This window comes from Scyliorhinus canicula, chromosome 4, assembly GCF_902713615.1.
Source record: "Scyliorhinus canicula chromosome 4, sScyCan1.1, whole genome shotgun sequence".
In the NCBI taxonomy this organism is placed as follows: Eukaryota; Metazoa; Chordata; class Chondrichthyes; order Carcharhiniformes; family Scyliorhinidae; genus Scyliorhinus; species Scyliorhinus canicula.
The window spans coordinates 224,363,458-224,379,504 of NC_052149.1; the positions used below are offsets into that span (position 1 = coordinate 224,363,458).

At 42.5% G+C, this 16,047-nt stretch overlaps 1 protein-coding gene across 5 annotated transcripts in view; it reads right to left on the reverse strand.

The window, feature by feature from the left end:
* LOC119965404 (prolyl 4-hydroxylase subunit alpha-2-like) overlaps positions 1-16,047 on the reverse strand; it is a 153,664-nt gene that overhangs the window by 23,274 nt on the left and 114,343 nt on the right. For 2 of the 5 annotated variants that reach the window (XM_038796149.1, XM_038796148.1), the window contains exons 10-13: positions 13,079-13,178; positions 7,832-7,885; positions 4,349-4,408; positions 4,209-4,274 (exon numbers count right to left, since the gene is read on the reverse strand). In XM_038796149.1, coding sequence (XP_038652077.1) covers positions 4,209-4,274; positions 4,349-4,408; positions 7,832-7,885; positions 13,079-13,178 — 280 coding nt within the window. The remainder of the gene's footprint in view (positions 1-4,208; positions 4,275-4,348; positions 4,409-7,831; positions 7,886-13,078; positions 13,179-16,047) is intronic. The other 3 variants (XM_038796151.1, XM_038796150.1, XM_038796153.1) reach the window with 2 other exon arrangements.

Here is a 16,047-nt window from a genome sequence, read left to right on the forward strand (position 1 = left end):
GTGGTTGTAATCAACTTCCGAAAGAAAAAGCCCAACTAAAACCGGCATCTTGGCTGTAACTTTGTAAGTTTATTTAAATGCAAAGTTTGCCATGATTTTCCACTGTGATGCTGGCTGAGGAGAATAACATAGGTGCATTTAAGGCAAAGCCGAGATAAGAAGATGAAGGAGAAAGGAATAGAAGGATGTGCTGACAGGGGTACATGAATTATGGTGGTTGGAGTCTCATCTGGGGTCTAATGGACAGTTTCTGTGCTGTAAATTCTTTCATAGAATTTCAGAGAATCCCTACAGTGTGGAAGGCGGCCGTTCACAGTTTAATCTTTGTACTTCTATGTAATCTTTCTCTCTCACCTACTTCTCCCCCGTTGAAACAGTTCACAGCAGAAGGGGTTAATGGGAAGAATTTTTATTTCATTGAGAAATTAAGGGGCGGGGTTCAAAGGCCAGGATACCACTAGGACTGAAAGGAATGAAAAGCAAGGTAAAGAATTCCAGGAAGTAGGGAATAGTGACCTCCAAGAGGATAAATTCAGCAAGGGTGATTGAAGGGTAAGGATCCCCATTCCTGGAAACCCCTCGTGCCTCAACAACCCCCCCCCCACCAAGATCTCTGCATTCCTCGGAATCAGACCTTTTGCACATCCCCGGTTTCCACAGGTTCACCACTGCCAGCTGTGCCTTCACCTACCCAGTCCTTCAGCTCTGGAATCCCCCCCCCCCCCCCCCCCCCCCCCCACCTTAACCTTTTCACTGCTCTTTCATCCTTTAAGACAACTTTAAAACCTACCTCTTTGATGAAGCTTTTCATTGAAGTCAATGGGAGGTCTCCCATCAGTTTTTCACCCCACTCCCAGTGCCCCCTCTGTCTTTCAATGATGTTGAAAATTACACCACCGGAAGCTTTTGAATTGCTGAAGATTGTCGGAGGAATAAAAGACTGAAGGTGGTTTGGAGTTCCATAACCTTTGCGCTTCCGAGAAAGAATGAGTCAAGTTTGACTAATTGCAAGATCGTGAGAGCAAAGGAAGGTTATAATCTCATGGACCTGGGTGCTTGGTGAATAGGAAATTCTGAGGAGCATGACTAAGGATTAAAGAGATATAAAAAAAAGCTGCAAAGGAGAAAGTTTGAAATGTACAAATGAGGGGAAGATCGATCCCCTGTTGGATGATGAAGTTACTTCAGTTTCACAATCACCTCTTGAAGTGAAAATTCAGTCGCAATAACTAGACCCCTTCACAGATGGAGTCTTAAAGTCAGTGGGCAAAAGGTTGCCAGTGATGTCAACATACGACGGGTGCCAAAGTGAAAGAAATTGGACAGCATACATTAATAATCATTACCATATGTTTTCTGAGTGAGGAATAAATAACTTCCATGTGTAGGTCCAAAGAAAAACTCTTATTTGCCAGTATCAAGGTCCAGTCTTGGTTTCGGAAGTAGGTTTTGTGCAGGTGCATTTTAGAGAATGCAAACTTTTCCCGGAATTGTTGCTGCCTTCTCGATTCTGCCTGCTGCTAATTAATAACAGCATACCAGGTGATGGGGAGTCCCACATCAGGACTGCTGTGATTCTGTGTTTCTACTGGCATCGCACCCCCGCCCGTAGGTTTACCTGAGGCGTGGGGTGATTTCCACGGAAAATTCCATTGACGAGCGGCGGGAGTACAGAACCCCGCCAGCAGTGAACAGCACACCATCAAGAAACATGTGGCTGGGGAACCAGAGAGTCCCGCCCAGATGTGTTCATGACATGGTACATGTGCAGAGACTACAATCAAAAAGCAAAAATCCTTCTCACGAACTGGGAATCGATAACTTTACCAAGTCCAATCACATGGATCTGAGTTCAGTGATTGAGTAGTACTTTTAAAAATACTTTTAAGGTGGAGGTTAAGCAAAGATTATCAGGGGTAGCTGAGAATGTAGAACTTGAAACGTAAACAGATCAGTCATGATCATGTCAAATAGCGGAGCAGGTTTGAGGGGCTCAATGGCTTACTCCTGCTCCCATTACGGATAAGGAAATTTTATATTTATCCTTCAGTAGTTCAGTGTGTGGGAGAGCCAAGTCTAGACACTCCATATATGATATTGCCACAACTATTTTAACAGGCCCTCAATTTGGCCATTGAGAAAAAATGTTTAAGCGATGTTAACGTGGCAGGTCAGTCACAAAGGTCACATTCCTGTGATCAAATACAAAAACATCTTCAGCTCTCCATCTTCTAGGGTAGTGTCACTTACAGTGTGCTGCTGAGAAGTGACTTGAAGTTTCATCAAGATTTTGCACTGCTCTTTTCTTCCTCGTTTCCAACTTTGAAAAACTTGAATTCAATGTTGCAATATGGATAAGGTTCTCATGATATGCCAAAGTAGCCCACTGCAATAGGGCATTGATAACTCAAATAAAAACGTGCAATTAGTATGCAAAAAGTGTATATTATAAAATCAGCTAAAAGCAAAATAAAATGCTATGTCAACTGATGGGGCTGTATTTTGGGGTATTATACACAGTGCTGCTTTGGGCCACTCTAAATGCTGGACTGGATTATAGGCAGACAGGCATGAGCCTATTTGCGTGGATGTGCATATTTCTGTATGACCGACTAAACAGTCAATATTCCAGCGTCAGCAAGTCACTTTTAAACATTAATACAGAACTTTTTCCTTCTAAAAGTAAAAACCTACATAGAACAAGGAGCCAGGAAAGATTCAAAGTTTATTTGTTGAATTATTAACATCCTTTCCACTGATAATGGATACTTGGAAGGCGGCATTCAGGAGGTAAACAACTCATATCATTCATTATTTATTAATACCAATATATACATGCTTTAATGCCAATCACCACAATCAGTTATTTGATTAACATTATAACTGTACTAAACCCCCTCAGGATTCAGGCCAAACGGAAAGTATCCTTTCTGACAGCTCGTAATAGCATTTTATGATGCTGGATAAAGTGCTGTGGGTTGAGGATAGTGGGGCAGTCCTCGAATAGAGACCCATAAACCGGAGGCTGCTCTTTCCATTGCCCCCATCTTACAGAGTGCTGCCAGTTCCTGCTCAACTAACTGGGGGCCCATCAGAACTGGAGGTCCATTTATACTCCACCTTTGGCTTAGATTTTGTTGGAAGCATAAATTCACATCCTGTAGGCTGTTGTTCGTTCAGTGTACCCATGCAGGGACTGTTCATGGGAAATTATAAAGGTAAGGTCACAATGAGAGTCAAGCAAACGTCTGTTCCAATGTGAAAGAATTATTGGAAAAGAGCGGAAAATGGAACAAAGTGGATCTCTTCTTTAGAAAGTTTGCAGGAACTATGGTGTCTTGAGTTCTACATCATTCTGTTTCCTCACGATAGCTTAACATTTTGACGTTATTAAATCCCAACTCTGAGATTATACAGATAGATGGTGTTGGTGCAGCTTCATTCCATCCCACATGAGGAATCTTTACTTGTGCTATGCCATTCCCTTCGCTCCTCTGACTCTTGTTTGACTCCTTCCTCTGCTTCACAACCTCTGCCATTCTCTTGCAACACCACCTTGCCTTACTACCTTTCCTCATGCCATCAAATGCTTCCCAGAAACCTGCCCTTTCAACAGTGTCTTTGGCCTCACACCCTACATTCCTCAAGCTCAGCTTGGTGTTATTTCTCCCATTTTGTAAATGGCTCTGAAATGAGAGGTGTGCTGTACAAATATAATAATTGTTCAAATGGAAATGCCTCACTTTGGGTTTTGGATAGCTGGCTAGGGGAATGTAGTAATCCCACAATGCACATCCAGAGAGTATTTGCTACTATTGTCGGATGCTATATCCAAATATGGGGACAGATTTTCCAGTTGTTGGTAAACCCATATTAGATTGCCTACTGCACAATGCGAACAGAGTGAAGAGAGTCGCATGCAAGTGAATGCTGCATGACCAATTTCCTCTTCTTTCTGAATGACCAGACAGAAACTTGAGCAGGCTCCCTTGTGGATGTGCCGACTTTGCCGCCTTGTACTGCATCCAATGGATCCGTTATGTCCAAAGACAATAACAGGAATTTCTTCCCTCATCCTCAGCTCCTCTCATGTTGAGGAGCACAAGAAGCCACAAAGAGACACCCCAGAATGATGGGATTAGCTTACCTGCTGATTCATTTGGTTATTCAGTGTACCTCCTACCCAACTGATCATCACACATACTTACATAGTTTAACATAGTGGCAAGACGATTCCCAGTGCCTAATTCTCTGAAAGCATCAGGTTCCTCTTTCTATAAAATGAAATGAGAATGAATACATACACACCAAGAGCACGCACCATGGGCGACTACGCATGGGTACTTACATAATTTAGAAAGGTGGCTAGTCTATTCCCCAGCGTCTCAAGATTGCTGTCGAAAGGGCGCTGCAACAGATTTTATTTTAAAAAACAAGTTTATCCTTGATGTCTTCCTGTTGAGGCTTTAAACCCTCATTGGCTGCTTTCACCACACAAATCCCAGAAGAAAGTTGTATGTGAAGTTCTGGTTTACTAATGTAATGGAATTGGATCAGTGCTTCAGACAATGACTGAATGCGGACAAATGTTAATTCTTCACTTAATGCAAAAGAAGATCCCGGTTTATGATCGTTACAAACAAACTAAGCATAATTAAAAAATAACTCAACAATACACAGGATGGAAACTGAGTAGGCTCGGTATGAATTTTCTCAATTAAATAATCACTCAAGGAAGACATTTTATTCCAACTTTCATGTGGATTTGTGTCGGTGAATAGGTTAAACGATAATCAGGCAACGGAACTAAGCAATGATTCAATTCTATGTGACTGAGCTCCCACAGCACAGCTGTAGGGAACCGTTAAGACCACTGCTGAAGTCTTCTGACTCCTCTATTTCACTGAGGCATGACTATGAGCCATACTTGATGGTTGTTTGACTGTCACAAATCAGGCTTAACATATTTGTTTTGTTGACAGGAATTTGAGTGTCTTGATAGATTATATTCTCTACCATTTTACATTTAATAGTTTTTTTAAATACAAAATTTAGAGTACCCAATTCATTTTTTTCCAATTAAGGGGCAATTTAGCGTGGCCAATCCATCTACCCTGCACATTTTTGGGTTGTGGGGAAGAAACCCACGCAAACACGGGGAGAATGTGCAAACTCCATGCGGACAGTGACCCAGAACCGGGATAGAACCTGGGACCTCGTGCATCGTGAGGCAGCAGTGCTAACCACTGCGCCACCGTGCTGCCCTTACAATAAATAGTTAAGGTAATATTCAATTACATTGATGTCGGCAAATCCCAAATCTGGGTTTTATTCAACCATCTACTGGGAAGCCTTGACCAATACTCTTCAACTGATGACAGGCAACTGAGCTGGAGGAGGTTAAAGATTTAACATTATTGTTTTAAATTACTGTTCAATCATATCTTAACACTGGAGAAGACAACAGATCAGCAGTCAGGTTTGTACAAAACTCCTTTCAAGGTTATTCCATTTACAGTCTGTCAAGCCAACCGGGCCAAGGAATGGAGCTGTTCCCCATAAAATTCTCAGGCACTGCCTGGAGGTATGTGCAATGCAATAACATTCTTAAAGATGAGTAGTTTGTTTTCTAGATCTCTGGAGATTTCACATACAATCTATAGAATTCTACAATCTATAGAATTCTACAGGGACAAAACTTCGTAGAATTTGCTATGAATTGGGACACAAACAGAACCACAGCGTTCGTGATTTACAACGTCCTTGTGATAAGTTAAACATAACAGATCAAGTCTCAATATCTATTCAAATCGCCATCACAGAAATCAAGAAAAAATACTTGGGAAGTTTAATTTGGTGGTTCAGAGATTGGGAGATTGTACAGATCTCTGCAAACCCCTTGTGAGTCCTGAAGAGTCAATAAAATAAAATAAAATTTTAAATAATTGTTTATTATCACTGCATTCTCAAATGATGCATTTCAATTTGGGAAGCACTCGGATTGCATTGCCAGCACAGCTGAACAACATAAATCTCTCTCATCTCAATCTGCGACAACAGATGGAATTCATCGTGGCAATGACGCAATTTGGTCAGACTGTTGAAAAGTGGGCCTGGTATAAATCAGAACAGACTCAATTAGTTCAGAGATCAGACTGATAAGTGGTATCCGGGAATTATTTGGAGAAGTCAGCACTTTTAGATCTTTGGATTCCTGCCAAATATACCCAAAGGAGATTTCAGCCAGGTATGTTTGCATACAGCAGTAATAGGTGTATTTAAAAGGCAGAGTGGCCAAATATTACAAAAGTCCCATACAAAAGAGTGGCAGAACCTTTCTGATTGGAGTTGGGGGAAATCACTGCACGACAGTTATCATTCGAGAACCTTGATGGTCTAAGTCCTATAGTAAGTCCAAAAGAAGACTTGGATAGTACAAAACTGATAAACTCAACAAAGTTCACTGGGGACCAATGGACACTTCATTCACCAAAAAACATGCCTTAAAACTTGAAGACGCCAAGCAGAGGATAACTTGCGCCTTCTGGCAAGGATGTAATTACACTGATTTGTGCATATTTATTGTCTCTTACTTTTGCTACTGCAGATGCATGGAATGGGTCAATAAGATTACCTCTTTAACTTAGAGAGCTGAGAGGTTTCTGCCTCTTGGAATAACTGGCTGAATTAAACAACAGAAAAAGAGACAAATCATAGAATTTACAGTGCAGAAGGAGGCCATTCAACCCATCGAGTCTGCACGGGTTTTGGAAAGAGCGCCTTACCCTAGCATACATCTCCACCCTATCCCCATAACCCAGCAACCCCACCCAACACTAAAAAGGGGCGAGTTTTTAAAAAGACCAGAATCTTGCAGGAGTGGAAATTTAAAACATTCCTACCCAGGAAAGGAGATAGAAGTTTAGAACTCTTTTCTGCAAATGGCAATTGATGCTCGATCAATCAATTGTTAATTTGAACACTGGATTGACAAGATGTTTTTTGTTAGAGTGTGAGTATGAAGATATGGAACAAAGATGGAGTTAAGTCAGCCATGATCTCGATGAATGGAAGAACAAACTCGAGGGGGTAATCGTCCTCTTCCATTTCCTATTTGCCAATATAAAGATAGGTCAGAGTGACAGACCATATACTGCTAGGGTTACCAACTCTGCTTGGATGTATTCCTGGAGGTTTCATCATATGATGTCTAACCCCACCTGCCTGACCTCCCTGTCCAGTCAAACCTCCTCCTTCCTTCATCTCAAATATTTTTATAACCAATAAATAAAAAAATGTGTTCAACAAAAATGAATAAAATGTACAAATTTGTTGTGCCACTTTGGTTTCTCTCCCTGGTGTTGCTCACCACAGTGTCTCGAAGACGCCAGGGAAATCCTGGAGTATTGGCAATCCCGAGCTGAGCTAAGAGAACTTGGAGGTTTTTGGTCCTGACACCAGGTTAGCGCAAGAGGTAGTGCAGAATAAATGGATGTTATATGAATATGATCAATGCATATTGTAAATAATAGCTATGAGTTGAATCAAGACCTCCATGTGATTGCACCATTTTAACAACAGCTTCATCCAGTTGCAACAAATTCCATCCCATGGTTAAAAAAAAGTTAACATTTACTTGTAGTCCCATGTTTTTATCCAGGGTTCAGATTTTGGAAAGGTTATTCATTGCAAACTGAGTTGTAAATTTTGGGCAGTGATATGACTTCAAACCTGGGGTTTCAGATTCTGAAGTTCGGCACTCCAGAGGGGAAATCTGATTAAACGAATAAAGCTGTAACTCTGGATCTGTACAGCTGTTATGGCCACTTACTCTTGAGAAATCAAAATGAGGCTCATACTGTCCTCCGACTCCGTAATTTGCTACCTGCAACAAAGAGACAAAGCAGTCAGAGGCTGGAGGTCTTTGGAGTGCTCGCACAGAACACAGGCAGCAGCTTACACAGAAACACATCTCAGCTGTGGTGCAAATATCACACCACAAAACAAAAACCTTTCCCACCACAAAACATCACTTGAGCGAATTCTAGATAATGCTTTCAAACCTGTGGTTGGCTTAACTTGTAGTTCAGAGTTCAGTCATGTATGCCCCCCCACCCGTCCCCACTAACCCTTTGAAGGCAAAGCATTTTAAGATGTGGTGTATGGGATTTCTGCCAATTTTCTGTTTGGCTGTGTTGAATATTGGAGGGTAAATTGAGAAAGCCGGCCTTCGTTCAATAAAGCCAACTTCTTACCAAGAGCCGGCACAGCCAGGCTGAGCCATATAGCCTTGCTTTATACTGTACTGTTTTTTGTGCGAATGCATTCCATCTACGGAAATAGCTCTGTAATATCCCACACTAGGTGCAGGGGTACTCTAATTAACCAATGTTTAAAAGGTCGGGCAGTAAGGCACCGACCAGAAAGAGATCCAGTGTGGGTCGACCATGAAGTGTATGTACCGCATTGTAAATAAATCTAGTTCTTCACTTTACTCGGTATGAACGCCCCGTGTCCTTATTAAAATCTTGATTCTGCATTCCTCTGGTAGAAGCAATTGCCATTCAAGACTGCACCAGAAAGGTCAAGGACAAATTACTGTGTCTCAACTCTCATCTGACTGACTGCTGGTTTAAACACTTCACAATTCTCAGACCAAGCAGCTTTCCAGCATATTATTATCTTGTGAGCCATTCAAAAAACCTCATCTGCACAACACAACTTCTTTTGGACTGAGGGAATGCTAATCCCATATTCCCACGGTTCAGGTGATGTGTTTGTTTCAGTCTCACTGCTAGCGACTTGTCTTGGACATATCTTTCCTCTCCATAGTAATTGCCCTCCCTTGTTTTGTGCTCACTACCTGTTGATTTCTGCTGAGAAAAGTGCCATATGTGGCTGCCAGGCAAGGATACAATTATCCTTGGCTGGAATAACCTTTCTGAATTTTTTTTTTTACATAAGAACTAGGAGCAGGAGTAGGCCATCTGGCCCCTCGAGCCTGCTCCGCCATTCAATTAGATCATGGCTGATCTTTTGTGGACTCAGCTCCACTTTCCGGCCCGAACACCATAACCCTTAATCCCTTTATTCTTCAAAAAACTATCTATCTTTACCTTAAAAACATGTAATGAAGGAGCCTCAACTGCTTCACTGGGCAAGGAATTCCATAGATTCACAACCCTTTGGGTGAAGAAGTTCCTCCTAAACTCAGTCCTAAATCTACTTCCCCTTATTTTGAGGCTATGTCCCCTAGTTCTGCTGTCACCCGCCAGTGGAAACAACCTGCCCGCATCTATCCTATCTATTCCCTTCATAATTTTAAATGTTTCTATAAGATCCCCCCTCATCCTTCTAAATTCCAATGAGTACAGTCCCAGTCTACTCAACCTCTCCTCATAATCCAACCCCTTCAGCTCTGGGATTAACCTAGTGAATCTCCTCTGCACACCCTCCAGCGCCAGTACGTCCTTTCTCAAGTAAGGAGACCAAAACTGAACACAATACTCCAGGTGTGGCCTCACTAACACCTTATACAATTGCAACATAACCTCCCTAGTCTTAAACTCCATCCCTCTAGCAATGAAGGACAAAATTCCATTTACCTTCTTAATCACCTGTTGCACTTGTAAACCAACCTTCTGTGACTCATGCACTAGCACGCCCAAGTCTCTCTGAACAGCGGCATGCTTTAATATTTTATCGTTTAAATAATAATCCCGTTTGCTGTTATTCCTACCAAAATGGATAACCTCACATTTGTCAACATTGTATTCCATCTGCCAGACCCTAGCCCATTCACTTAACCTATCCAAATCCCTCTGCAGACTTCCAGTATCCTCTGCACTTTTCGCTTTACCACTCATCTTAGTGTCATCTGCAAACTTGGACACATTGCCCTTGGTCCCCAACTCCAAATCATCTATGTAAATTGTGAACAATTGTGGGCCCAACACGGATCCCTGAGGGACACCACTAGCTACTGATTGCCAACCAGAGAAACACCCATTTATCCCAACTCTTTGCTTTCTATTAATTAACCAATCCTCTATCCATGCTACTACTTTACCCTTAATGCCATGCATCTTTATCTTATGCAGCAACCTTTTCTGTGGCACCTTGTCAAAGGCTTTCTGGAAATCCAGATATACCACATCCATCGGCTCCCCATTATCTACTGCACTGGTAATGTCCTCAAAAAATTCCACTAAATTAGTTAGGCATGACCTGCCCTTTACGAACCCATGCTGCGTCTGCCCAATGGGACAATTTCTATCCAGATGCCTCGCAATTTCTTCCTTGATGATAGATTCCAGCATCTTCCCTACTACCGAAGTTAAGCTCACTGGCCTATAATTTCCTGCTTTCTGCCTACCTCCTTTTTTAAACAGTGGCGTCACGTTTGCTAATTTCCAATCCACCGGGACCACCCCAGAGTCTAGTGAATTTCGGTAAATTATCACTAGTGCATCTGCAATTTCCCTAGCCATCTCTTTTAGCACTCTGGGATGCATTCCATCAGGACCAGGAGACTTGTCTACCTTTAGCCCCATTAGCTTGCCCATCACTACCTCCTTAGTGATAACAATCCTCTCAAGGTCCTCACCTGTCATAGCCTCATTTCTATCAGTCGCTGGCATGTTATTTGTGTCTTCCACTGTGAAGACCGACCCAAAAAACCTGTTCAGTTCCTCAGCCATTTCTTCATTTCCCATTTTTAAAACTCTCTTCTCATCCTCTAAAGGACCAATATTTACCTTAGCCACTCTTTTTTGTTTTATATATTTGTAAAAACTTTTACTGTCTGTTTTTATATTCTGAGCAAGTTTACTCTCATACTCTACCTTACTCTTCTTTATAGCTTTTTTAGTAGCTTTCTGTTGCCCCCTAAAGATTTCCCAGTCCTCTAATCTCCCAGCAATCTTTGCCACTTTATATGCTTTTTCCTTCAATTTGATACTCTCCCTTATTTCCTTAGATATCCACGGTCGATTTTCCCTCTTTCTACCGTCCTTCCTTTTTGTTGGTATAAACCTTTGCTGAGCACTGTGAAAAATCGCTTGGAAGGTTCTCCACTGTTCCTCAACTGTTCCACCATAAAGTCTTAGCTCCCAGTCTACCTTAGCTAGTTCTTCTCTCATCCCGTTGTACTCTCCTTTGTTTAAACACAAAACACTAGTATTTGATTTTACTTTCTCACCCTCCATCTGTATTTTAAATTCCACCATATTGTGATTGCTCCTTCCGAGAGGATCCCTAACTATGAGATCATGAATCAATCCTGTCTCATTACACAGGACAAGATCTAGGACCGCTTGTTCCCTCGTAGGTTCCATTACATACTGTTCTAGGAAACTATCGCGGATACATTCTAGAAACTCCTCCTCAAGGTTGCCTTGACCGACCTGGTTAAACCAATCGACATGTAGATTAAAATCCCCCATGATAACTGCAGTACCATTTCTACATGCATCAGTTATTTCTTTGTTTATTGCCTGCCCCACCATATCGTTACTATTTGGTGGCCGATAGACTACTCCTATCAGTGACTTTTTCGCCTTACTATTCCTGATTTCCACCCAAATGGATTCAACCTATCCTTCATAGCACCGATGTCATCCCTTACTGTTGCCCGGATGTCATCCTTAAATAACAGAGCAACACCACCTCCCTTACCATCCACTCTGTCCTTCCGAATAGTTTGATACCCTCGGATATTTAATTCCCAGTCGTGACCATCCTTTAACCATGTTTCAGTAATGGCCACTAAATCATAGTCATTTACGATGATTTGTGCCATCAACTCATTTACTTTATTCCGAATACTACGAGCATTCAGGTAAAGTACACTTATGTTGGTTTTTTTACCTCTGTTTTGAATCTTAACATCTCCAGTTTTATTCCTTTTGTTATTACTGGGCCTATTCACTGAGCTCCCCTCAGTCACTGTACCTTGTACTGTCGCCCTTTTAGATTTTTGACTATGTCTTCTCTGCCTTGCACTTTTCCCCTTACTTCCTTTTGCTTCTGTCCCTGTTTTACTACCTTCCAACTTCCTGCATCGGTTCCCATCCCCCTGCCACATTAGTTTAAACCCTCCCCAACAGCTCTAGAAAACACCCCACCTAGGACATCAGTTTAAGTCAGGATCAGAATGATACAGGGATGTATAAGACCATTCAGCCCGTCGGGCTTCTTTCTATTCTCTGAATAGGTGAGTAAATTAGTCGCATTCTCCTGTTCTTTCCTGAAGGACCTGAACATTTTCTACAATCGAGTGCTTATCCAAACCTGTTTTGAACTGCTGCCACCACTATTTCAGACAGCGAATTTTGGGTCGAGCAACACATTGCATTAAAATGGTTTTCCTCAGCTGCCTGTTCTTTTGCTCCTTTGCCTGAATAATACGCACCGAAAATGGAAACAAAACACACACATGTGCTGACGTAGGCAGCTGAAGGCACAGCCACCAATGGTGACACGATTACAAATCAAGGATGCTCAAGATATCAGAAATGGAGCAGTGGGGAAATCTCGTGGACTGTAGGGCCGGGGTTGATTGCAGAGATGATGGAGAGTCAAGGCCATGGAATGACGTGAATTTTAAAATCGAGTCGTTGCTCAAGTCAGTGAGCACATCGATGAGAGATGAATTGGACTTGGGGCAAGCAATATAGTTTTGGATGATGTCAGGCTTATGGGTGGTAGAATGCGGAGGCTATTCAGGAGTACAATGGAAGAGTCAAGTCTTGAGGTAACTAAAGCATGGGTGAAGATTTCAGCAGCAGATGAACTGAAGTTGGGGGGGCAGAGTTGGCCAATGCAACAAAGATGGAAATCGGGGTCCTAGTGATAGTGAGTGAAATCAGGAGGATTTCCTATCGGCTTCACAGCACTATAGTGCTGTTGGCCGAGGCTAAACCCTCTCCCATTTCCCTAAGCTTGTGTGAGATTCAGGCTTTTAGCTTCAGGTATCTGCATAGCACGCTATCTATGTCAGGCCCAGAACCAGGCCTAAATATCATCCCCTAATGTTTTCCCATCTCACACAGCAGATTCAGAGATTTGAACTGAGTACCTGAAGTAACTCTGCAGTCTCCATTTCCAGGCCTGTAACATCCCCTATTCGTTGGTTGACTCGACTCACAACAGGATCTTCATCATCTGCCAACCACGCGCTACAGACAGGAAGTGACACACAAAACAAAATTGAACAAAACAGAAAACAACTGTGAGAGGCATCCAAACCTGGGAGACTGTACATGACCAAAAACTGGACAATATGTTGATCCAATAATGAATGATGAAAGGATATTCTGTCACAGCAACAGTGCATAACCGACATAACTGCTGTTGATCTCAAGAATCTAGACTCCAAATTTGGACCAGATAGATTGATGATTTAAAAAAAATTTAAATTGTTAATTAAATTCATTTGGTGTAGTTATGTCCCACAAAAACAATTACAGGAAATTCTTACAGGACTGTTGCCTTTGAGTGGGATAAGATGCAAAACAAATTTAGAGAAGGAAGAGACTGACATGGTGACATATTCGACTCATGTTAGATTACAAACAGATAGTGACAGACTGGACTTCAGTGACACAATGGCTAGCGACATAACTGTGCACATTTTAAATTTGAAACCAGCAATTTATATGGTCCAACTTTATTTTGCTTCATTTCAGAAATGTCCACCATGGACAGATTGGCACTGTAGATCAGGAAAGAGGAGCCAAATTGGCAAAAGGTTTCAGATTAAGTTCAGAGCCATTGTTTCAGTAGCAAGCCAGGGAATACTGTTCATCATTTTGTGATGCCTGCTGTTTAATGACAGTTCCTACAGCAGGAACGTGAGTGTAAAATGTATTGAATCAGCAACCCATTTCACTTCCCCTCATGACTGATACCTCATGTGAAACAGGATGCTGATTCACTATTATCCATTTTGTACGAGAGCTAAGAGTGAAATTGACACCCTTGCGGTGCAATGAATGCCACACGTTATAGGAAGGTGCTTTGCCAGATGTCAGAATCGTACAGCCTCCAGTATACCAGGGGTGCTGACAAGCTGCAAAGGTGGACCTGGATGTCCTTGTATAGGAATCACAGGAAGTTAACATTCAGATATAGTAAGCAATCAGGAAGACAAATGTTAGCTTTTTTTATAAAGGGACTGGAGTATATGAGTAAAGAAGTCTTGCTGTAGTTATACATGTCCTTAATCAGGCCAAACCTAGGGTAGTGTGTGAAGTTTTGCTCTCCTTATCTGAGAATGATATACTCGGCTCAGGGGGAGTACAATTAAGGTGCATTAGACTGATTCCATAGATGAGGGGATGTCCTATGAGGAGAAATTGCGTAGACTAGGCCTATATTCTGTGGAGTTTAGATGAACAGAGAGATAATCTCAAGTAATTCTGAAGCTACTTGAGATACCCTCAATTACGACACAGGAGAGAAGATTGGTAATTCAAAGGCTTTAATCATCAGAGAACCGGACAGCTGCCGAGTGGACACCTGCTGCCCAGTGAGCATCATCTTATATACCGTTTCCTGGGGGCGGAGTCCCCCAGGGTTCCAAGTCTGGTCTTAAAGGGCCAATGTATTAAAGGCAAGGTACAGTTACAGCAGTTACCGATACCATTCATCACACTACTTGACAGGGCAGATGCTGAGAAAATGGACAGGATTTTGTCCGGCCAACGGGGCGGGGGAGGGGGGAGGTGGTGGAGGGAGGGGGGGGGGGGGGGGGGAGAGGTGGGGGGGGGGGGGTCACATCTACTGCATAGAGAACTGGTGGCGAACTGATCAGTTCCATGGCTAGTTCAAGGGCAGGAGTCTGGCTTTCAGTGACACACCCAAACTGCCTGATGCTGCGTCCCTCGATCAGGCACAGGGTGCCTGACTACATACAGGAGGGTTTGCTCTGGGAAGGTCATGCGACCCCCAGTTAAATCTTGAGCCGTCACTAAATTGGGATGGACTCAGGGACAATATGCCTAGTAGGGAGCCTAATAGACATCCCACCATCGCCGGCCGGTAATTCGGTGCCGGCCCCTTTCGCCCTCTGACTGAAATTAAGAGAGGCTTTTTTGTTGCCAGAACACTGACATGGGACCTATCCCATGTTAAGTGGGCTGGCCATCATGTTTTCTGTGGTGATGGTTATATTAAATCCAGCCTAATATTTCCCTTGAGCCTGGTGATTGAGAGAGTGCTGGACAGAGCAAAGCAGGACATGTATTGTCAGTATGTAGAGGTCTGAAAAAAAAATGGGTTTCTGCCCTTTCATGAGATGCTGAAGATTCTCACTCACACAAGGAAAACAAATCTACCCTTTTCTTTTAGACCCTGAGCAACTCATTGCACATGCATGCAGCTTTCATTTGGAGATACGCTTGTCAAGGGCCAATGAAGAACAGAAATGTCCTGTCATTTTTCTCATGAAAATCACAAGTGCAAGTGACATCTATCACACAATGATTAACTTCAATACGGTGTGTGTTTGTAAACTAACCATGTTCCAGAACCTCCAGGAGGCTACAAAACAAATCAGGTGCCAGGAAATCCCTCACTCAGTCCTGGTTTTCAATCTTTCTGCTGCATTTCTATTCTTGTGGCTGTGTGCCCTTAAGCCCATGAACCGTTGCCTCCTCTTCTTTCTATGCTGCAAACATGTCGCTCTACACACTCTTCCTTCTTCTGCCATCCTCAGTGTGGAAATTGAGTCTTTCTTTCTCTCAAATGCCACATTTTGGAAATGATTTCCCTCCAACATTAACCTCTTTGCTTATGGTTTTATTTAATTCCGTTTTCCTCACAGATTTTCTCCCTTTACATATCTTCTCCTCAAATTGTTGCTGAGGTGCAGTCCAGTGGATGCTGCTTGTTCTCCATTACTTTATGCAAATGGTCATGCTGCATTTGAGCCCAGATAGCAAGTGTAGGTGGGCTATTTGACAACTAGAACCATCACTGTTGACCCTGTACTCATCGGATGATTAGACAGTCATGACGGCACAGTGGTTAGCACTGCTGCCTCAC